Below are 22,553 nucleotides of genomic sequence, written 5' to 3'. Positions count from 1 at the left end.
GCTCACTCCATCGGCCCCGGCCCGAGCTGACTCCTCGGGCGCTTGGTGCCTCTGGAAAGCGCTGCAGGGTCTCTCTGGAATGCAGGGGACGGCATGGCCACCAGCCACTATGACTCGGGGCTGAATTACGTTAGAGCTGCTTTCATTATCTACCCATTGCCCTCAAGGCAGGGGTCTCTCTCCTAGGGACCCAAAGAAACCAGAAAATAGCCTCTTGAGTTGATACACTGGCTTCGAGGTTAATTGGTAACAGTTAAAAGCTCGCTTTTAATTTTTAAACGTCTTCCAGTTAAAGTCTTATTATAACGTAACGGTGGGTGATTCGAGAATGATTACAGGTCCAAGTTGATTACCTGGGCTTCATCATTTTGCCACCTATTGGAGTGGCCTGTTCCAAACCAAGGTGACGACTGCCAAGATGAAATCCACAAGACCCTTTCATGTGGGAATTTCTTCAGAGGATAACAAAGAACAGGTGAACAAACCACCTGAGCAGGGATTCCCACACCCTGCAAGGAAGGCATTAAACAAATAACACTTTGAGGTATAATTCACACACCTTAAAGCTGACCCTGATCAAAGAGTACAGTTCAATGGTATCTGGCAATTTCACGAAGTTGTGCCACCATCACCACTGCTAATTCCAGAATGTCTTGATCATCCCCAAAGGACACCCCACGAGCATCGGCAGCCACTCCCCAGCCCCTGGCAACCCCTTATCTACTTTCCGTGTCTGTGGGTTCGCCTGTTACGGACACTGGATGCAAATGGAATTTAATTTCACATAAATGTGGCATTTTGAGTCTGGCTTTTTTTTTTTTTTTTTTTTTGCTTTTTCAGGGCCACACCTGTGGCACACAGAGGTTCCCAGGCTCAGGGTCAAATCGGAGCTGCAGCTGCCAGTCTACACCACAGCCACAGCAATTCAGGATCGGAGTCATACCTGTGACCCACACCACAGCTCACGGCAACACCAGATCCTTAACCCACTGAGCGAGGCCGGGGACTCGACCCACATCCTCACGGATACTAGTTGGGTTCGTTACCGGCTGAGCTACAACAGGAACTCCTGGCTTTTTTTCACTGAGCAACATGTTTCAAAGTTGATCCATTTTAGAGATGAATAATATCCACTGTACGGATAGATCACATTTTGCTTACGGATTCCTCCGGCAGCGGACATTTGGTTGCTTCTACTTTTTTAACTATTCTGAATAACCCTGCTGTCGACAGTCACGTTCAAGTTTGGGTGTGAACATGTTTTCAGTTCCTTTGCATCTACACCCAGGGATGGAGATGCCAGGTCAGAGGGTAATTCTATGTTTAACATTTCGAGGGATTGTCAGAGAAAGGCATTTCTTGAAATTTTAAAAAATTCTGTCCGAAAAAATAAAATCAAAGTGTTAAATAGAACTTTCTCCGCCAATTGGAGAAATGAATCTTGCAGAGCAATATAATTAACATTTTAAAAGATTCTGTCTTGTAAAGAAAAGATGCCTGGACGAAGGCTATAAACGTGACCATCCAGCCTCCACGGCACTCAAAGCGCACAGCTAAATACACACGACGGGGGCGCAGCTCCGGCCCGCAGGCCCTTCCCCTCGGGGGCGGGAGAAAGGGATTGTACCAGAGCTGCAGAGTCGGCGGAGGGGCTGCGGCTAGGTTCCTGGACCCTGATGTGAGCGCTGGGGGGCGCTGGACTGTTGGTGTCCACCTGCCTCCCTGCCCTCCCCCCATCTTCCAGCTTTCAGGCCTCCTCCCCCATCACTGTCCTCCCTGACAGGCCCCTGTCCCCGGGGGGGGCACAGCTGGTCTGCCCTCCTCTTTAAAAGTCACCATTTGTCAAATCGGCACAGTGGGTCTTCGATGAACCCACTCCCATGTCCAAGGAGGTAGGAGGCAAAACCACGCCGGCGCTTCTCGTCTCCCGAGCGCGCTGGCTTTGGAGTCTCCTGTGGACGGGAGCAAACGTGCAAGCCACGCAAGCCTCCACAGTGTCAAAAGTAGAAGAGTTAAGAATTCAGTCTGTAAACACACAAACACGGCCGGTTGTGGTGAAGAATGGCAGAACGCTGGTAGTTTAAAAAGCCGGGGGGCGTTGCCCGGGGGCTCGTTTAATCCTCAGGCCAAGGGCACGACGCCGGGGAAGGAGCATCCGCACCTTGGCCACCTGCCTGGCCCGGGACCCCTGCAGGGCCACGCAGGGCAAAGACGCCCCCGGGCCTCCCGCCGAGCCGCAGCCACTCTCGAGGCAGCCAGTGTGTCCATCTGAGTCGCAACTTTATTTTTAAGTGACTCTCTTTTTCCAGGCTGAGTCACTCCCTGCAGTGGCTATATAAAGGCTGGAGAGGCAGTGACTAAATGCATTTGGGCCGGGGCCACAACTATATATGACTGCCCCCTCCCTCCCCCAGCCTGCTGACTCCTTTCTCACAGGGAGCGCACACGGACTCAAAGTTCGCAGCGCCTTCCCGTCCTGCCGTCCCCATGAGCTCCGTCCTGCCGTCCCCATGAGCTCCGTCCTGCCGCCCCCATCAGCTCCGTCCTGCCGTCCCCATTGGCTCTGCAGACAGGGAGCAGGAGACCAGGGGACGCACAAAACTTCGCATCCACTTAGGAATCCACCCTGACAATAGGATGACTGGGGACGTCCCGAAAGAGGCCGCTGTCCCCCACCTCTGTCGCCCCCTCCCGTCCCCACCTGCCGCAGCTGGCAAAAAATTCACAGATCCAGTTCTTTCCAGCCTTGACCCAAGGTTTCTTCCCAGGTCGTATCTCAAAAAAGACTCCTAATTTTATTTTTTTGTAACAGTTTCCCAAGAATGTAAAAAATCAGAAAAACACTCCCACCAGAGACAGAGAGGGCAGATGAAGCTTCTGGCCCTCAGGAAATGAATGCCCGCGAACAGGCGGTTATGTCAGCAGGAAAGAGAATGTTCCCTCATGGAGCTGCTGGGCCCAGCGACCCAGGAGGCGGGGCTGCGAGGCCGCGGCCGACACATCACGCCTGGGGCCACCTTCCCCGGTGGGGACAGCGAGGAAGCAAGGGTGGAGCTCGTGCTGACCCCAGGGAGCTGTGCCCTGAATGCTCAGAACTGGGGCTGCGCTTTGCCCAGGACGACAGCAGCGAGCGACGGTGACGGGAGAAAGAGGCCACGTGCCTTTGGGCAGGAGAGATGCGGGAACCAGACTCAGGATGGACCAGGTGGTGGCCCAGGCGTCACGAAGATTATCACTTGAGAGCGGGAGAAGTGTTTAGGCAAAAATACATCGGGGGGGAAAATGACCAACGAGAGCTGCCGGATTCCAGCTCAGTTTTCAAACGCACAGAAGACCTGGGACCCCTTTCATAGGAAACAGAGGTGAACCCAGCAAAGTGACAGTCAGATGCCTAAGACACACTCTGGGGCAGGAGCTGGAAACTCCGCCGACAGAGAAATGAAGCCTTAAGGATAATTTTATGATGACATTGAGGCATCTCAAGACTGAGGTTTTCCTCTTGTTCCCCAGAAGGGATGGTTCTTCTATGACTGGGGGGGAAAAAAAAGGGCAACAAAACCAAAAACATCCCTGTGCTCCGTCTGGAAGCAAGTCTAACACTGAAGCCTTTCCTGTGACGGTCCAGCATCACATTCGAAGCGCTGGAGCGGGTGAGCTGGGAGGGCACCCGCTGCAGACGGCCCGGGACCTGACTCGGCCCCTGACGCTTGGCCCCTCGGGGAGACAGCACCGCCTGGCAGCCAGAAGCACTGACTCAGGGGCCAGACTGCCTGGGTTCAAGTCCCAGCTCCTCCTCATCAAGATGAACACTGGTCTCAGGAGGAAACAAAATTTAACCAAACAGAATCGTGAACCCCTATCTCGGTACCGCCCATGGGGAGAGAACTCAGTTTCCAGGAGTTGGCCTGGAGCCCTGGGCTGGTTCTGAGCCGTGCCTTGCACACCCCTGGTGATCTAATCGGCCACTGGGTTTATCAATACAGAGGCAAAGGTAACCCTGCCCGCACCTCGGCTCTCTGATTAAAGCAACAGCAAAGCAAAATCCCGGGGTTTGGGCCCACACTGAACCCACGGTTCTGACACTACCAGGTTTGCGGGCTTCAAGAAAGCTGCTGCCAGCCCAGCCTTGCTCTCCACCAGCCTCGGGTCGGAAGAACATGCCACCTGGCCCAGAGGGATCTGCCCCGCTGCCAGCCTACAGGGTGCCTTGTCATCGAGTGTGGCCCAGTTCCGCCCTGCAGCCCCCACTCCCCAGCACATAGCCCCTCCCACACGCACCCTTCATCCCCCCGGCCCCGAGCTTGGGCACGACTAGAAGGAAGGTCAAGAGGAGACACACACAGAGCTCCCGGCGGGGCACACTGAGACCCAAGACCACCGAGGCGTGCATGCCTTGGGGCTGGGATCTAAGCCAGGCGCTCCCGGATGAGTTTCAGGGGGTCCAGGAGAAACAGTGTGCATTTCTCAGGGCGGCAGGTCCTTAGCATCCACCAGTGTTTCAAGAGTTGAGAACAAAGGCTCGAAAGGCAGCCCTGTTCACCTAGGCAAAGAATCACTGCAGCTTGTGGGGGACCTGGAACTCGCCACCACTGATCTGAGAGTGTTTCTGGGGCGAAGTCTGGGTTCAGAAGATTCCGCAGACACTGTCCTAGCACCTGACATGCCTTATCTGCATGTTGTACTTGCTGGTAAGAATCTAGGTAACTTTTTTGGAAGAGGGATAACATATCAGCCCCAGGGCCATGCTGTCTGGCAGGTGAAAGGTGCTCAGAAATGTTTATAAAATGTTTAACTCTTACTGCAAACCAACTTTTGGAACAATGTGGGTGAAAACTACCTACACTGTGTGTGTGTGTGTGGTGTGTGTAAGGTCCCCGAGCTGCCTTCGAGCAGCAGGAATCAAGTGCACCACGTGTGCTTCACAGCACGTGTTCCAAGTTAATGCTTGTAACAAACATGTACTAGGTTCTTGGTGCCAAGCCTGGGTGGAGCCCTCCACACACACACACACACACACACCACACGCACACGCACACGCACGTGCGGGCGCTACATACACACAGCAGCCCTGTGAGCTGGCCTCTGCCATTACACTTTTTATAGGTGATGAAACTGAGACTTTGGGGGGTTAAGTCATTTGCCAATGTCACCGCCAGTGAGTCACCTGCTGTAATAAATATAGAAAGTGATACAACCTAGAAACACCTCCAGTCTTTACGTTCAATTACCGATCATTAACTCAATAGGGAATGGATATTTCGTTACGAATTTTTTTTTTAAAAAAAGGTCTTCTTCAAAAGGGACTCTTTTTGAGTTAAAGAAAGGCATGAACTTTCACATGCAGCGCAGCTGCACCTCCTTCCGCTTAACTACAAATGACTTTAAAGAGACACAAGCAACAACATCAGCTGACGATGAATGTGTTCTCTTAACGACATAAAACTGAAACTGAAAGGACTTCATTTCAAACAAAAAGATCTCCCAGGCTCCGGCCCCCGCTGTGTCACCTGTCTCCCAGGCTTGTCCCCATGGCGGCGCCACCTGTGGGGCTCTGCCCACTCCCACTTCCCCTGGACCCGGGCTGTCCCAGTCGCCCTGGGCAGGGCCAGTCTGGGAAACACAGCCTCACTCACCTCTGACTTCCCCTTGGATGAGGCCATCCTGCCTATTGGAGCTACTAGATATTCAGCAGACACTGGGAGGCTACTGTCTTTTCTCCCAGAACAGAGACAGCGGGGCTCGCAAGAATCAATGCACTGGAGATGCCAGAAAGACCCCCGGCCCCGGCTCGGCCCCGCCGGCCTGGTCCTCGCCCAGCCCGTTGTGAGGACCCCTGTCTGTGAACACGCCCAGAGATGCCTTCCCTGCCAATAAGCCAACATTTTTGGTTTTTAACCCCCTGAGAACAAAGTTCTAAGCAACCTTCATTTTCACACGGCCAGGCTCTAGAAGTGTCCCCCCTACAGTGTTAGTCGTCCTCAGCTGTTGACTAATCAGAAGAAATGACCAACGGCAGAGACAGGTCAGGCTCCTCCGGACCAAAGCCCCAGACAAAGTGACCATCTGACTGCTCTGGGTCCCAGACCCTGCACTCATGAGAGCACCCCCGCCCCCGACATGCCACCAGACCCTTCCCACCAGAGGACCCCTATGCAGCCCCTTCTGTGACCCTAAGGGACCTTGGCTACAGCTACCTGTCCCCACCGCTGCCCTGGACTTAAGTGGTTTCAAAATTTACAGGAGTTCCTGGTTGGCTGGTGGCACAGCCGTCTTCTCTACGGGGCCTTGCCTCAGGGTTCCTGCGGGGACCCCCACACAGATTTCAAGGCTGGACCTGGGATGAGGAAACGCCAGGGGGGCCTCGCGTGCAGGGGCCAGCATGCGGCCTCACCCTTCCTCGCATCCTGGAAACGCCTTCCAAGGGGGAGGGGCCCGAGGGGCAGCAGCTTTGACCAGCTGGCACAGTCGGGAGCCAGCAGGACAGCAATGTCTGTCCCTGCCAGGCGGGGTTCTGCGCCCCCTTCTCCGTGGAAGACGACATCTAAAAATGTGTCCTGAAAAGAAATGCCCCAAACGGCATTTCCCCACCAGGCAGCCCCTCCGCAAGCCTCTTTGATTTCCTGGGATTAGGAGATAAAAACCCCTCGTCTGAGGCTGGGCATCTTCGAATAACCGGCATGGGGGTCAATGTAAGCTGTGGGGGCCGGTGGCCAGTTCCTGCAGGAGCGGGCCCTCCGGGAAGGTCTGCCCTGAGCAGCCCAGGAGGAGGAAGCCGCCCTGAGACTTGGCTGCTCCTGCCTTTGCTGGAGCCGAGGCGGGACGTGCAGACACGCAGCTTCCCCGCCAGCAGCACGGAGGGCGGCACGCCCCAGGCCTGGATTCCTCCAGCCTGCGTGTCTGATCTGATAAAACATGGAAGATCCACTGGGCAGGATGGGGTGCCCAGAGGGTAAGACGCAGTGGGGCTGAAATTGCTTTAAACCCTCAGGTGGGTCTGCTCCTAGGGCCTTCTTTCTTTCTGCTGGACGACTGCGTGGTTCCCCTTGAAATATTTATTCTGAAAACAGAGGGTTAATGACTTGTTTCCCCAAATGATTCACGATAACACTCCCTTAAATAGCAAGCTCCTCTGAAACACTTAAAATGAGCCCACTTTTAAAAATTCAATTCACACGTCATTTTTCAGGACTATTATAAAAGAGGCAGCCTTCCCGGAAAGCAGCTTCTCCCCCAGGCCTGTTCCTTTGTGCTCTATGGAAGAGTCTGGAGGCCTAGGAGCCTCTGAGCACCGGCAAAGCCTTCACACTGAGTGGAGGGTGCAGAAGGCCGGGTGGGAGCCCAGGACACGAGGACCCCCCAGGGGTCCAGCGGACAGAAGCTCTGGAAGGCAATCCCCGCGTCTGCGCAACTGTCTGTAACAAACTCCCCTTTCTTCTGATGTCTGCTGAAGCCTCTGATAGGGACTGAGGGACCAGGGCGGGGGGCTGAGAAAGCAAAGCAGGAAAAGGCTGTCCAACCACTCTAGACACTGTCTCTGAACACGTCCTTTCCCCCCAAATTAGAAGCACATGAAGAGCACATCACAATGCCCTTTAAAGCACATTTCAGGAAACCCAGAGGCGGGTACGAGGCCCTACCCGACGAAATGTCTGTGGTGCAAGAAGCGCAGGCGTGTTGTCTCCCTGGATGAGTTCAGTGTTCAGATGCCCCACCCACCCCAGCGCCAGGAAGGGGGCCTGCCACCTTGTCGGACCCACGTCCCCTAAGGAGCCAGGGTGGCCGGCCCGCAGACGTGGGCATGTGGGTGCAGATGGGCTGGGGGTCTGACCTGGCACACCCAGCTTTCTCAGCACCGGCGCCTGGAATTCGCTCGGGCTTCCATCCCGACCCCAGCCCGCCCAGAGGCACGCCACCCACCGGCCAGAACAACGGGGCCGGCCGGAAGGAAGTGGCAGCTCGCGGGTCTGCTGGGAGTGAGATGCCTGTGACACGTCTTCTGAACGTGCCCTGGGCAGTAAGACACGCCCCGCTCCTGCCCGCCCCTTCGGAGACCGGGACAGAAACGCCGCCTCACCTCTGGAGTGTTCTTCTTGAACTCGCGGCTCTGCTCAATGAGCCGCTTTCTGGACTGCTCGCTTTCATCTTGCCGGTTCGCCAATACTGTTGCGGTGGCATCGAGTTCCCTCTGTCGAGAGAAACAGAAAGGGAAGACAAGATTGTAATTGCACTTGATATGGGAGAAGAGCCCACTTGCATTAGGTCAGCACATGGGGAAGGGCTGGTGGCTTGATGGAAAGGGACCCGGGCACAAAAACCAAGCTCCCGCCCATCCCCGTGCGTGACTGACTCGAGATAAACCAAGGCCACTCAGCCTGATGCGACGTCTACCAACACGCACCTCACGAGCAACTGCTTCTACGATACAATGACACGCAGGTGCATTTTTCTTTGTTGAAGCCAGAGTCAGGCCGGTGCCCAAATGCCAGCCCTCCCGGAGTCTCTGCTCTTAACAAGTGTCTTTCCTGCCAGTCTCCGGGCTCAGGCCCGCCACTCTCCTCCTGGCTGCACGTGGGGCATCCTGTCTGACTCTCCTTCCACAGGCTGGGCCTGGAATCTTCTGCAGTCACATCTGATGTGGTTTTGGTCAAGAAATGGTTACGGTGGGCTTACTATAGGCCGGACATCATGCTCAGGTTAAGAGGGACCTTAAGAGGCAAGTCCCAAGTAGAGCAGTTCCCGGGGTCTTGCCAACTTGGGGAGGGTACCTGGAAGGAGCGTTACCCTCCAGCCCGTTCTGTGGCCCACTGGGAGTGGCCCCCGTCAGAAGACCTCTGTCACACACAACAAACCGACACTCAGAGCATCAGAGGACCTGTGTCCTGGCCTCGGAAACTCTGGGAGGAGCTGCCAAGAGGATCTGTTTGGAACAAGCCTGCGGCAGATGGGCCCAGGATGGTGTCCCAGGCGGACAGCAGGAGCACAAGGACACGTTCCCGAAGCCACCGAGAGGGTGGCTTCAGCCACTAAAGACACACACTGGCATGTTTCGCTGAGGATTCAAGCAGGTGCTCCAAGTGGCTTGTCGATGGTGGGGACCGAGGCCCAGCAGAGCCAGGCAAGGCGAGGAAAAGCCAAGCTGAAGATCCAGCCACAGACCTCCACGGAAGCTGTGTGTCTTTTTCCAGCCGCCTCCGTCCACCCCGGCTTCCTTGCTGCCGGAAGTGAGCGAAGGCGGCTGCAAGCCCTGCTGGAGATCCCATCATTGGTGCCCCGACTGGGGCGGGGGGCCGCTGCCAGCCGGGATGGCAGGGTGCTGGAGCAAACATCCGGGGTGCTGTCGACTTGGAAACAGCAGACCGTTTTGAAGGGGGCGGCGGGGGGGGGGCGCGGGGGGGGCGGTCGGCAAGGAACCGGGGGTGGGGGCGATCCCGCCACACCACGCGGGCTTCTGGCGGTACCGCAAATCTCGGGCAAGCAGGTCCAAAAGAGCACCGTGGGCTGGGATCCAAGAACAGATGTCGAAGCTACTGCAGAAAAGAGGGAGACACTGCACATTTGGACAGACCACATTTGAAACACACGCCCGCCAGCGAAGGCAGGGAAAAAAGAGCAACCGAACCCAATGCGGCAGCGTGGGGACGAAGACGGAGGAGAGAGCAGTCGAGATTCGCAGAAGGCTTCTCAAAAATATAAACAATCTGGTAAGGAGGAGGACTTAGACATCTATATTTAAGCAGCAGCAGCACAAGTTATAAAAGGAGCCTTCAAGAAAGGGGGAAAAAAGCCAATATTGAAATATGACAAAAAAAGTCAAGTTGATGTTTGGTTCCAATCACACACAGATGCAGAAAACTTGGAGAAAAACAAAGAGCTTCCCACAAGGGCCCTACTTCCTGGGAGGGGGTGTCACCTAATCAGACGGCATCTGGTGACTTCTGCCGCCAGGGGCTAGATGCTGGGGGCACAGGGGAGACGATGGGGTCCCCACTGCCACCCCGCCTTCCCATCTAACTGGAAGAGCTTGGGGACCGTGGGGGAGCACTACAGGAGAAGCCCAAGAGCATGGAGTCTGTGGGTCCCTCTGGGACCCTCGGGTCCCCGTGTGCTCTTCTCGCTCTGAAGGTCCCAGCCCGGCCCGGCGGGGGCGGGGGGCGCTCTGTGGGCAGATCAGTCTGGAAGGCCAATGGCGGGGGCACAGGTCACTTGATGGAAGGTGAGCAAACCCACCTCCATCGCTGGGCCGCAGGGCCAGGGTGCCCGAGGTGACCCGCTGCCGGCAGTTCCCTACCCGTGCCGACACGGCAGACAGGCCTGCAGGAGGAACCACCGCGGCCACCACGGAAACAGACTGGCACAACGAGGATGAGAGTCTGAGCCTCCACTGCCCTGGGTCTGGCTGCTCAGAACAAGACTCAGTCTTCAACGGAGAGTCCACTAAACAAACGCCACCCAATCCCCTGGAGGACGCCGTCTAGGGCTCCGGGGACAACGCGAAGGGAGGAGACGGCTCTGAAACAAAAGCCAAACACTGTTTTCTTATCTATCCAGCCTGCCAATCCTCCAAGTGCCACATGTCATTACGACACGTTAAAAGGGAATTTAACGTTCCAGGGGAGGGGGCAGTGGGGGCCTAAAACTCAGAGGCCCCCAGTGGTCACACACACAAAGGAGCGTGAAGCATCCCTGCATTTGGAAGGCATTAAAAACTCTCTCACGCACGCACCCCCCAAAAAACCCCAAAACAAAACCAAACCCTAGAATGACCTGAAAGTCCAGCAATAACATATGGGCACATCCATTCAAGAACTATTTTGCAATAGTCAAAAAAAAAAAAAAAAAAGTACAGTCCTACTGCATGAGCTGGAATGATCTTTAAGATATGTAAGTGAAAAAAGCAGAGTGTAAAACAACGCTACACTGTTTAAAAGAGTATCTATACCGACGCTTGCGGAAGCTTGGGCTGTCTCCAGAAAGATACGGAGGACACTTGTAGCCGAGCTCCGCTCTGGGAGGAGCTGGGAGGCAGGGCCTCGACCCTCAGCATAGGTCTTTCTGCTCTTTTGCCACATGCATGAATTACCTAATTGGAAGAGCTGCAATATACATTAATTATACATATACACACACACATACCCACTGCTCATGTGAAAAATGCACATACACCTGGTTACAGAAATGTATCTCACATCCCACACGAGTGCGCGGTCTCCGCGTCCACCTGCCCGGGGACAGAGGCCTGGACAGATGACCCCCTGACTCAGGCTGGTGATTCAAAAAGTGAGGCAGGCACATCCGTTGTCAAAACAACAGCTGTTTCTTGCACAACACACTGCACACTGGCCAGTCTCAGGTTGTGTGAACGAGGAAGAGGTGGCCCGTCACCGAGAACACCACTCAGTCGAGCCCCAACCTTCTGAGGGCAGGGCGGGGGAGGGCGGCCCCCCACTGCTCAGAACTGGCCCCCTGCCGGAGAGGCCTGCCTGGCGGCCCCGGGTCCCAGCTGATGGCGAGTTGGCCACGGTGGCAGCAAACCCACGGCCTCTGAACCCCGGGGTTTCCAAGGAGACGGAAAAAGCCGGCGCCGGTACAGGCAAAGCATCGGGAAAGGACGGCACCTGGGCGCAGGAACTGTGGGGGCCTCTTTCAAAGTCAGGACGCGACAAGGTCCAGGGGAGGACCTCTGGCTGCGGACACCCCAGCCCATGAAACGGGGGAACTAAGTGCACAAGCGCTGCGGACGCTGCGATCTTGTTCTCCTCACTGCCTCAAATTTCTGGGATCTTATTCCTCCGTTTCCGACAGATCCTCCAGGGGCAAAGCTCCCAACCCTGGAGGTTTCTTTCTCCCCGAACTCCCGCCTCTCAGCCAAGTATTAAAGGCTTATTAAACACACACAAAAATAAAAAGCGACCATAGAGCTGCCTATTTAAAAGAAACTGTGGGTGAAATTTCTCCCAAAGAAAACACGTCTCTAACAACGTCAATGACCAGTTTGGAAGCGCTCACCTCCCAACTGAGTATGTCAGCTGTTTGCTTTAAACCAGGGCTTCGGTAAGATTCTGTCTCCTTGAGGCCTCAGGCCCGGCCTGCCAGTACTCTGGGCAGACACACCCGGGTCCCCTCTGCCCCAGCACCCCAGGCTGGCAGGGAGGACACCCTGGCCACCAGGCATCTGAGGGGTAAAGTATTGTCTTTTTACTGCCCCTAACTTTAATCCAAAGAATTGGTTCATGTGATGGTTCTTTAGGGCTTATCTGCCAACGAATCAACAGCAAATCCTACATGAGATTTATTTATCTTGTCTTTTTCGGGCCGCACCCAAGGCAAATGGAAGTCCCCAGGCTCGGGGGTGAATTGGAGCTGCAGCCGCCAACCTACACCCCAGCCACAGCCACAGCCACAGCCACAGCCATGCCGGATCCGAGCCACGTCTCTGACCTCACCACAGCTCACAGCAACGCCAGATCCTTAACCCACTGAGTGGGGCCAGGGATGGAACCCGAGTCCTCATGGATACCCGTCGGGTTCGTTACCGCTGCACCACAACAGGAATGCCCCCATCTAAGAATTTAAAGCGGCTGTATTAGGGGAAATGGCGAGCACTTGAGTGAAAAGGTAAAGGCCAGCCCAGTCTCTGCAGAAAGTCGTCCTTGGAGGGTGTCCTGTCTCGTTCCGGTAACAGAATCACAGGACAAATGGAAGACACTCTGGCTAGAAAGGGCTGAAGGCCTGCAGTCCCCCTGTCTCCTGTCACCCTCCCCCCCCCCGGAACCCTACTCAGGACATCTGAAGATGCTTCAGACCGTGGCCTTAGAGAACCCTGGCTTGGATTCCAGGCTCCACCCCTGCTGTAACCTGTGTGGTTTTGGTCAAATGATGCCCCCTCCAACCCCTGGAGGTAACTAAGACAACGCATGTCCACTTGGAGGCACAGTGAGCACGCTTTCGAGGGGAGGTTTTCTGTACTATCAGAGCCACGCACTTGACCTCAGGGCGGAATGCATTCCACATCCAGTCTCCCCCGCTAGGCCAGGGGGTCTCTGGGCACGCACAGGTGCATTGAAAGTTGACGCTGACCTCCAGGTGCCCACAGTCCAATTGGGGAAACCAGGCAGGCAAAGAAGAGCGATAGGGCAGAGGGGCCCAGGCTGGTGAAACGAAAACAGAGGCTCAAGTTCAGTAAGGCAGAACACCCTGCCAGCAAGAAAGGGCTCCAGGGTTTTGTGAAAGACAAAACCCCAGGCCACCCTGGCTGGGGTCTGGGGGTGGCATGGCCTCTATCCCCACGGCCCTCCGTCCCCTCCTCCCGGCTCATCCAGGACCCAGCACAGCCCCCGGTTGTGACCATGAATGGGGCTGAAAGGAAGCAGGATCCGGGTCAGGTCACCCCGGGGATGGGGGGGGCGGCTGCCTTGGGAACAGAAGTCGGGGAAGGGCTGCCGAGAGGGGGCTGCGGCCAAAGCAGACACGCCGTGTTCAACCAGAAGCCACAGACAGTGACCAGGTCACCCACCCTGAGTGTCCCCCCCACCCCACGCACAATGTGCTCAAACACAAGACTGCTCGGGAAGGGGCCCCAGGTCCACGATCCTGGGGCCATTCCTCGCCCTGGGAGGAAACGACCGCGCGGGGCCGTCCTTTCACCGTCCACCCTTTCGTACCCTTTGGATTGTCAACGCGTGAATGGAATGACTCCTCCTAAAAAGCAAACACGTATCAGTTAAAATCTCATTTTTCCCCTGTAATGAGACAAAGGCTTTGAAGGACTGATAAGGGCCCCTGGACACCTCACTCCCGGCAAAGCTCTCCCCCGCGGTCCTGCAGGAGGTGTGATTGGGTCTGCGAGCGGGTGTGGACGGACGGCGGCTCCGCTTCAAGGGGAACCCTGCAGCGTTCCCTCGGGAGACGCTCGTGTTTTCACTTATCTCTGAGGTTTAAGTGGAGACCCCAGCCCGACCCCGCGTCTCCCAAGTGTTTCTTCCGACACGCAACCCTCGCCTGTCCCCTCCCTCCCCATCGCGGTCCCTGACGCCCCGCCAGGTGACAGGGCGAGCCGTCTCCGGCTCCCGTGTCCTGTCATGTGGTGCCAGGCGGTGGCCAGCAGTGAGCACCCCACCCAGGAAGCTGTGGTTTCTACAGAATCCGACAGGCCTGCACGCAACCCAGGAGACGCTCCACAGCAGGCAGGGCAGCAAAGGGGGAAGGAGAAACATGGGGGGACCCCAGGCAGGGCGGCGGGTACCGGAGGCGGCAAGGCGCCCTCGTCCTCACAGGCATGAGTCCCCACGCAGCTGTAAGGTGACGGGGACCTACACACCCTGCAGGGACGGGGACGTGTCATTCCCTGCCCCAAAACCTTGAAAGGCCTGGATGAGACCACCAGGAGCCACCCTGCAGCTGGCCTTCCTCCAGCGTCCCCACAAGGCTGGGGCCTCTCCTCAGCCTCGGGCCCTTGGGGCAGGCTGTTCCCTCTGCTTGAAAGCCTTTCCCTTCTCTCTCCCACGAAACTGTCGGAATCTGCTCAAATGCCACTTCCCAGACTCCTCGTCCCTTTCGCCCAGGGAAGGTGAGTGCCCAACTCCCCAAACGGGGCCGCCTGGCGGCGATCCTGGTCCGTGATCCTGTGTCTGATCCCGCAGCTGCCTGGGTGCTCGGTTAATGCCAGGCGCCCCTCAGCCTGTAAGCTCTGGCAAGAAATGTGGTTTCTGCTCACTTCACACCGTGCCGGGGGCCACTGCAGTTGGCTCCCCGTGCCTGTAGGCTCCGCATCCAGAGATTCAATCCACCAGGGATCGAAAACATTGGTGGGGGGGGGAATTAATTCCAGAAAGCTCCAAAACGCAAAACTAGAATTCACCACCTGCCTGCAACTATTTACACGGCATTTACATTGTATTTACAACGATTTACATAGCATTTACATGCATTAGGCAGTGTAAGTCATCAGAGAGGTTTAAAGTATATGAGAGGATGTGCTTAGGTTACATGCAAAGACGGCGCCTTTATATAGGGAACCTGAGCCAACAAGGTGGGTCCCCGTGGATACCGAGGGACCACGGAGTCAGAACTTGCCAAGTGGAAGTGGAAGCTAAGAAAAAGATGAGCAAAATAAACTAAACGCTCTAAGTCGCCTAGAGTAAGTGCAGAAGGGTTCAGAGGAAGAAGAGAGATTGCTTTTGCTTGGGGGAAAAAAATCGGAAAGAGCTTCATGAAAATAACAGAAACTTCGAGAAATTTCTGGGCTGGGCAAGGATGCACTCCAGACAGAGGGACCAACAAAGTCGGGAGGGGACCACTTCAAGACCTCTGCAGACAGCAAGGCTTCCTTCTAGTCAGAAAGAGAGAGGCTGCCAGGGGAAGGCTGGCCCACGCACTGACCCTTGAATGGCAGAAAACAGTCCAGAACTGAGTCAGGAGGCTGTGGGACCGAAGAGGAAGAGGATGAGCTGACAGGCAACTTCTTAAAGGCAAGATAGTAGGAGGAAGGAGGGCGGCGGGCCTGGAGGAGACCCCACCCTCCTCTCACTCAGCTTCAAGGGTGGAGTCCTAGGATGGTACCATTTTCCAAAGAATTGGGATCACATGGCTCAGAAGGGCTCATCTCTGCTGAAGCCACGGGGCAAACCCGTCCGGAAGTTGCTATCATCACAGCTCCACCACAAGAAGAGGAAAGAGGACAACGGGGACAGGCAAAGTCCGTGCCAACAGTGCTTTGGGGAAAACGGGGAGCAGCAAAGCAGACATGGGGGGGCTTGCTGTTGAGCAGGGCCCATGTCTGCTCCCCAAAGAGGGCCACCCCAGGAGGAAGCCTGGCAGGAAAGCAGGGAGCCCAGCACGGAGCAGGTGTTCAGTCAGTGCTGGCCGCGCTGGGGGCGGGAGGTGAGCTCTCTGGGTTAATCACACCCAGTGGTTCCCTGACTCAGGGGACGACCCAGCGTGCACGGGAACGTGCAGGGGACCCCGCCTACAGCTGACGTTCCCAGTTGTCTGGGGGTTAGGCAGAAAGAGCGCTCGGACCCAGGCTGAAGCGTGCATCGTGCAGTGAGCTCTCTCCTCCCGACTTGGAGCGTAGAGTCAAATGAACAGAACGCAACCTCTCAGCCGGGGATGCGCAGCCAGGTTGCACACAGATCCCACCACATTTAGCTCTGGACCAAGTTTGCTCTCACCTGAAATGGAACATGGATGCAGACAGAGCTGCTACGAGGATTAAACAAGATGCAACACACATTGTGAGTGACTAGGTTAGACCCCACCTCAAATAAAGAGCATTTTCTCGAGCTCCTTTTACTCTCTTATTTTTCTTTTGCTTTCTTTCTTTTCTTTTCTTTTCTTTTTTTTTTTTTTTTTTAGGGCCGCACCCGAGGAATATGGAGGTTCCCAGGCTAGGGGTAGAATGGGACCGACAGCGGCCGGCCTACGCCAGAGCCACAGCAACTTGGGTTCCGAGCCACATCTTCGACTTACACCACAGCTCACAGCAACGCCGGATCCTTAACCCACTGAGCAAGGCCAGGGATTGAACCCGCAACCTCAGGGTTCCTAGTTGGGTTCATTAACCACTGAACCATGAGGTGAACTCCTAACTCTTTAAAAAAAAAAAAAAAAGTATCATACATCAAGTATATATTACACATTTGGTATGTACCCAATATTTCTTGATTCTGGGAGATGACTTGACATTAATTCCCAATCTAAGAAATTCAATTTACTCCAACATACACTTACTACTTATCTAAAGCTGGGCAGGGACAGAGGTGAGGGCTGATTTCTCATATTTTTTAATAGAATTTTGATTCTGGATCAAGTGAATGCATTACCTATTCAGAAAATAAAATGGGAAAAAATAAATAAATCGGCCTAACAAAAGCTACGAGTACAAAGTTTTCATACAAGCTCTTCTGTGAATTCCTCAGGACGGAGAGATTTCAATAGAGAAGCAAGATTTTGTTTTTTTATTGTTTTTCACCCTGTCGAAAACCCACTATGCAGAGACAAAAATGCCAGATGTATTCCACAAGCATTGCACTCCATGGAATACTTGCCAGACTCTCATTTCAGCAGCGAGACGTGAGAGACAGCGTCTCGGGGATGCATAATGAAACCCAGGCCATCAGAGGACGGGGTCGCTGCGAGCGCACGTGGGCCAGGACTGGCGGGGAGAGGGGACCTTGGCTGACAGGGCTCATCGGACCGCATGGACCTGCCGCCCTCTGATCAGGTCTGAGCTCCAGCCATGTCTGGGTCAGAGGCAGCATCCCTACCGCTCTTTTTGGCTGTGTCGCAAAACAAAACTAAATTCTGCCTTTCAGGCGCCCACGGCTCCGAGCGGCAGGCCTGCTTTATCCTGCTCTGACGCAGGGTTTCTCCAAGGAGCCCCGGAGCCCATCCTCCTCCCACGCCCACCCCTGTCCCCCCAACGGGGCCACTGGTTTGGTCCTTGCCGTCTGGTTTTCTCATTTTCCCGGGTGAGCACCTTCCTCCCTGGCTGTCTTATGCCTGACTTGCCGTGGGGGTCCCGTGGCGGGTCCTCTTATCTTCTGCTTGTCCCCCGCCCAGAAACCGCAGCCTCCGCCTTCCCCTGCTGAGGTCTGGCCCAGGACACTCCCCGCCCCACAGGCCTCAGGATGAACCCGGAGGAGAGGCAGCTGCAGAAGCTGTGCCAATCCGTCGTCGCAGAAGAGGAGACGGAGGCCAGGCACATATGTGACATACCTGCTCGCAAACGCCCAGGGAACAGGCCCCTCAACTCCATGGCTTTCGTTATTCTTCTTACACTCACGACACAACATGGGACAAATTCTAAAACCTAATGGGATCCTGAGGGTTGGTCTGGTTGGGGGAGGGCGGAGGGAGGCTCGACGGCTAAAATGCTGACGTCCCTGCCCAGTTTGCTGTCACTGTCCCACTGCTCTGGCTGCAGCACAGGAGACAGGGAGAACAGACCCGCCAAGGCTCCCGTGTTGACAGTGGAGAGAGATCTCCCGGGGGCGCAGCTGGCAACCTGTTAACTGGAACCAGGGACCCATGAGAGGAGCAAGGCGGATGGAGGGCAAGGGCCACAGGCGAATAAAAATGAAGTTAAAAATGCCGCTTCTCAGGTCCAGCAGCCACGTACATTGGGCTAGTGACAACGGTGAAGGTGCAGATACAGGCCGTTCCATTATTCCACGTCCTACAGAACAGCGGGGGTCTAGAGGGACCCTCCAGGTTCTGGGGGCTACACGATGAACTGTTTACAAAGCAGACACGGATGATCAGATGACCAGAGTCTGCCCAAATCGAACCACAAGGCGGGGAGAGCTGAGATCTGAATCTGGACCTGGAAAACGAACTCCATAGAGCCAACAATTGCCTCTCTCCCGAGCTCCGGTTTAAGGCACTTGACTTTCTCCAGGAAACAGGAGGCAAAGCCATGGGCTAAAAATGAGGCAGGAGCAAGAAAAAAATGTGTTTTAATCTCAAAAATAATTATGCCACAGCCAAAAGGAGGGATTCTGATCTCATCTATGCTGGTAAATGTTTTCCTCCTAAAGCATTTATTTCAGAAATAAGCCTTTAATTTGAATACTCTGAGGAGCCAAAATTTCTGTCTGTTGAAAATGTTTATTTCTATTGTTTGGCAGGAATCAATTTGTTAGGGCACCAGCCACTCTGGCAAAGGTTCCCTTCCACTTCTCCGGGAAAACACTCGGCGGCCAAGCCATCCACCGCCCTGCAGCTCGCTGGCTCTGTGCTGGGGCTGTCCCGGCCACAAGCATCTGCCGGTGCTGACACGCACTGTGGACCAAGCCCTGTGCGGGAGCTGGGATAGATGCTTTGGGGTTATTAGGAGTATACCCTGGGCTTGGGGGGCAACTGGCTGAGTGTGCTTTCCCAAAGCCGAGTACATTGTCTTTAATTATTTTCCAAGTGGCAGAAGAGCTGGGACCCAATGCTGGGAGATGTTTCACAGAGCCCTGGTCTCTTCTGGCATCAGTGAAGTCTGGGAAGCCCGCAGCAGAATTTCAGGAAGACCCAGCTCCGTCCAGGCCACAAGAATCTGGACAGGTCACCAGATGCCCTGAGTCTTGGTTTTCTCATCTATAAAATATGCCACCTACCCTGGTTGCAGGAAAACGGCATGACATCAAGAATAAGAAAAAGTCTTCTAAGTTAAAAGAAGTTCCATAGAAATAGTAGTTCTTATTATCTCCTGCAAGGATAAAGTATCCTCCGGTTTCCTCACTTGGCTCCCTTTTTTATATACCACGGGGGTGGAGGGGGGGCTTAAGAGGCAGATCATGAAAGTTAAAAGCTATCACAGTTATAGGTGAAGTGCTAATAACTTCATTTTGAAACTGTCAGGTTTGGGTTTTTTTAAATCACAGCTGTGGCTTGCACCAGAGCTCTACCTGTAGCTGCGTTCCCTTCTCACATTTTAATTAGCAAATAAAAACTCCAGAAAGCTCCCAAGATGCTTTTGCCTGGAATTTATAAGTAAAAGTTGAAAGATGCCAAGGGGCTCCTGGGGAGAACCGAACCCTGAACAGACATCTATCAACAACTCGGAGCAGGTTCGTCGAAACAGCCTGGGTGGGGCCAAGAGATGCCACCCCGGAGCCGGCTTTGATTTTTATCTTTGCAGTTCATTTTCAAGATTTTTGGTGCCGTGTTCCGCAAGCATCGTTTACAACATCCTGCCATCGGCTGGGCGCTGCTGCCAGCCAGATGGCCGGGCAGAATGACTCTCGTGTGGCAGAGAAAGCGAATGTCTCCTGTGATTCCTTCGCCCCCTCCTGGCACCTGCGCCGCTGGCCGCTATCAGGAAACTGGGAGCTGGGCACCAAGAGGTGACCTCCCCCAGGGGCTCCTGGTGCCCAGAGCAGAGATGTGATGATAAAGGGGCCATTGAAATCCTCAGAGAGTTTCCCCACTGGCTATGCTGGGGGGACATCCAGGGAATACAAAAGGGCTGCCCTGGAAGCGCTGCTGCCAGTCTGCCCACTCGGGGCACCAGAATGGCGGCCCCACATGCCAGCCTCACTCCATTCTGTCCGGGGAGCTTTCCAAAAAAAAAAAAGTGGAGGGGCACTTTAACGCTGACTTCAGGAAGCCAGTTCCAGAGCTATTCCTCCCAATGATCTAAACTCACATGAAAAGGTGAGGACACAGGACTGATAATTACAAGCCAGGGCTACGTCACGGGCTCCGATGCTCGTTCCCAGGCAGCCCCTCGCCAGTGCAGCCAGCACCCTCCCAGCTCTCACCCAGTGGGGACGGCCCCCTCTTCACCTTGACTCCAGGGCAGGAGGGAGTAGAAGGGAGCTTAGTTCAGAAAGTTAATGCCAATCAACAAAGCGTCCCGATCTCTCTGGGACCTCTCCAAGTTCAGGGTCTCGTCACCTGTTTTTCTCTAACTCTAGATGTTACGCCTTAACTGCACAGACATCAAGAATTATTTTTCCTTTTTACGGCCGCACACGTGGCCTATGGAAGTTCTTGGGCCAGGGGTCCAATAGGAGCTACAGCTGCAGGCCGACGTCACAGCCACAGCCACGCAGGACGTGAGATGCATCTGTGACCTTACACCACAGCCTGCGGCAACCCTGATCTTTTAATCCACTGAGCAAGGCCAGGAATCGAACCTGCATCCTCATGGACACTATGTCAGGTTCTTAATCCGCTGAGCCACAACAGGAATTCCGAGAAGAGGATTTTCAAACTGAATAAAATGAGGCCTCTTGTTCTGGCCCAGGAACGACATGACATGTCTCTGTAGCCTCCTTTCTTGGTTCTCTATGTGACTCCTTAGCGGGGAAGGGCGGGCGAGGAGCCTGATCTGGTTTGGGGGCGAAAGGCAGGTCCCGGGAGAGTGTGATTTATAAGAGACACCCCCTCCACTGCCCCCCCCCGGCAATACCCGTCAGAGGCCTGGACCCCAGGACACGGCCCGTATAGCATCAGGAAGCCAGCGCTGGCCCAGCAGCCTCGGTTACACGCTCTGGCTACTTCTCTGCCCACATCATTCCATCACAGGCAGGAAGCCACGGGCAGCGCTGCACCAGCAGCCGCCCGTGTCTGCTCCGCCAGCACACGTTGGATTCTGCCAGGCTGACAGAAACAGACAGGAAATATTGCCACAGCACCGAAACGATAACCAAGATCCTCCACCATCGAAAACAAACAACTACGTTGCACATGCACCACTTACTCATTCTGGAAAGCGCACCCCTGAATCTACTCCATCAAGATTTTCAACAAGAACGGAGACAAAAGAGGATTTCCTGCTTTACTCCCGGCTATGACCCCGCCCCCAAGGGTCTGCTTAAGGGCTTCCCCTGGGTTTCTACACCCCTGTGTTAAGCTGAAGGACCCGCCCATGATCACCGAGGGCAGAGGCGCAGCGCCCACGGCTGCAGCGGGAACACCTGACCGGGAGTCCAGCGAATCATGGGCTAACCAGAAAGAATCCGCCTGTATCCCAGAGGCTCTCAGAAGAAGGGATGCGACCGGCGCGGCCGGATCAGGTGTGCACATCTGTGTGAAACGAGGTCCAGAGAAAACCAAAGGCCCCTCACCCTGGAACAGCTCCTCGGCCCACATGCCCCAGGTCACTGCCCCTGCCGCCAGCAGGCCCCTCGGCCAACTTCTCCCCGCAGCGAGGCAGCCCGAGCTCCTCCTGACAGGGCCAGGTGGGCACAGAGGGGCAACAAACCGCCCCGGTGCCGGAGCTCACAACTGAATCAGACAACCAGATGCTGCAAGGCGGCTGCGCCAGGGGCTGGCCCGAGAGTCAGAGGGAGGTTTCGCTGCGGGGAAGATCGGGGAAGGCCTCATGGGAAAGGGGCAGGAGGCGCCCCAAAGGATGGGTGACATCTCATCCCAGCACAGCCGTCACGCCCGCTCCACCAAGGAGCAAGGACCCCGAGGCTCGAGGTGAAGGGACTTGCCTGAGACCACACATTCACGAGTGGCATGACAAAGGCCACGTTTCCTGAGCCTAGCGCTGCTCCCTCCTCTCCGGAGAAGGCTCTCCGAATGCAGCAGGCTTGGGGCTGGAGAGGGGACAGTGGGCTCTGGGGGCACGAGGGGAAAGCCTGGGGGTCCTTCCTCTTCTGAAGCTCTGCGATGCTGTCCCAACGGTGGAACTGGGGACATGGGTCTTCCAATCCCCCAGCTGTCCTTTCCTGCCACCACCCCCGCTTCCCGGGGTGGGGGCAGAGCCCTCAGCTGACTGGGGAACAAAGGCAAGATGGGGGGGTGTCTGAGCGCCAGGTATCTGCTGGGTCACTAAGAAAGGCAGGGACCGACAATGTCGGAGCCTTGAATGTGCATCAGATGCTGTGCTGAGTCCACGGTCGTCGACTCTCGGGGTTACCGACAAGATCACTGCCGTTCTTTACAAAGATGGTTCTGGCCGGGATGGAAGAATGGATCGGATGGAGAGGCTAAGAGCAGGTCACACAGTTCAGCAAAGAAGCCACGGGGCGAGAGAGGTCCAGCCCGGGCACCCTGTAAAATCTGCAGTGAGATCAGGAAAAAGAAACAAGAACGGCCCTCAAAGAATCCTG

At 55.3% G+C, this 22,553-nt stretch overlaps 1 protein-coding gene across 6 annotated transcripts in view; it reads right to left on the bottom strand.

Moving 5' to 3' along the window:
- The window catches only part of CUX1 (cut like homeobox 1), a 352,855-nt gene that overhangs the window by 268,906 nt on the left and 61,396 nt on the right, over nucleotides 1-22,553 (bottom strand). For all 6 annotated transcript variants that reach the window (XM_021086269.1, XM_021086267.1, XM_021086270.1 and 3 more), the window contains exon 2: nucleotides 8,075-8,185. In XM_021086269.1, coding sequence (XP_020941928.1) covers nucleotides 8,075-8,185 — 111 coding nt within the window. The remainder of the gene's footprint in view (nucleotides 1-8,074; nucleotides 8,186-22,553) is intronic.

This window comes from Sus scrofa, chromosome 3 (genome assembly GCF_000003025.6).
Source record: "Sus scrofa isolate TJ Tabasco breed Duroc chromosome 3, Sscrofa11.1, whole genome shotgun sequence".
Classification (NCBI taxonomy): Eukaryota; Metazoa; Chordata; class Mammalia; order Artiodactyla; family Suidae; genus Sus; species Sus scrofa.
The sequence above is the reverse complement of the archived record's forward strand: the minus strand, read 5'-3'. Positions and strand labels throughout refer to the sequence as shown.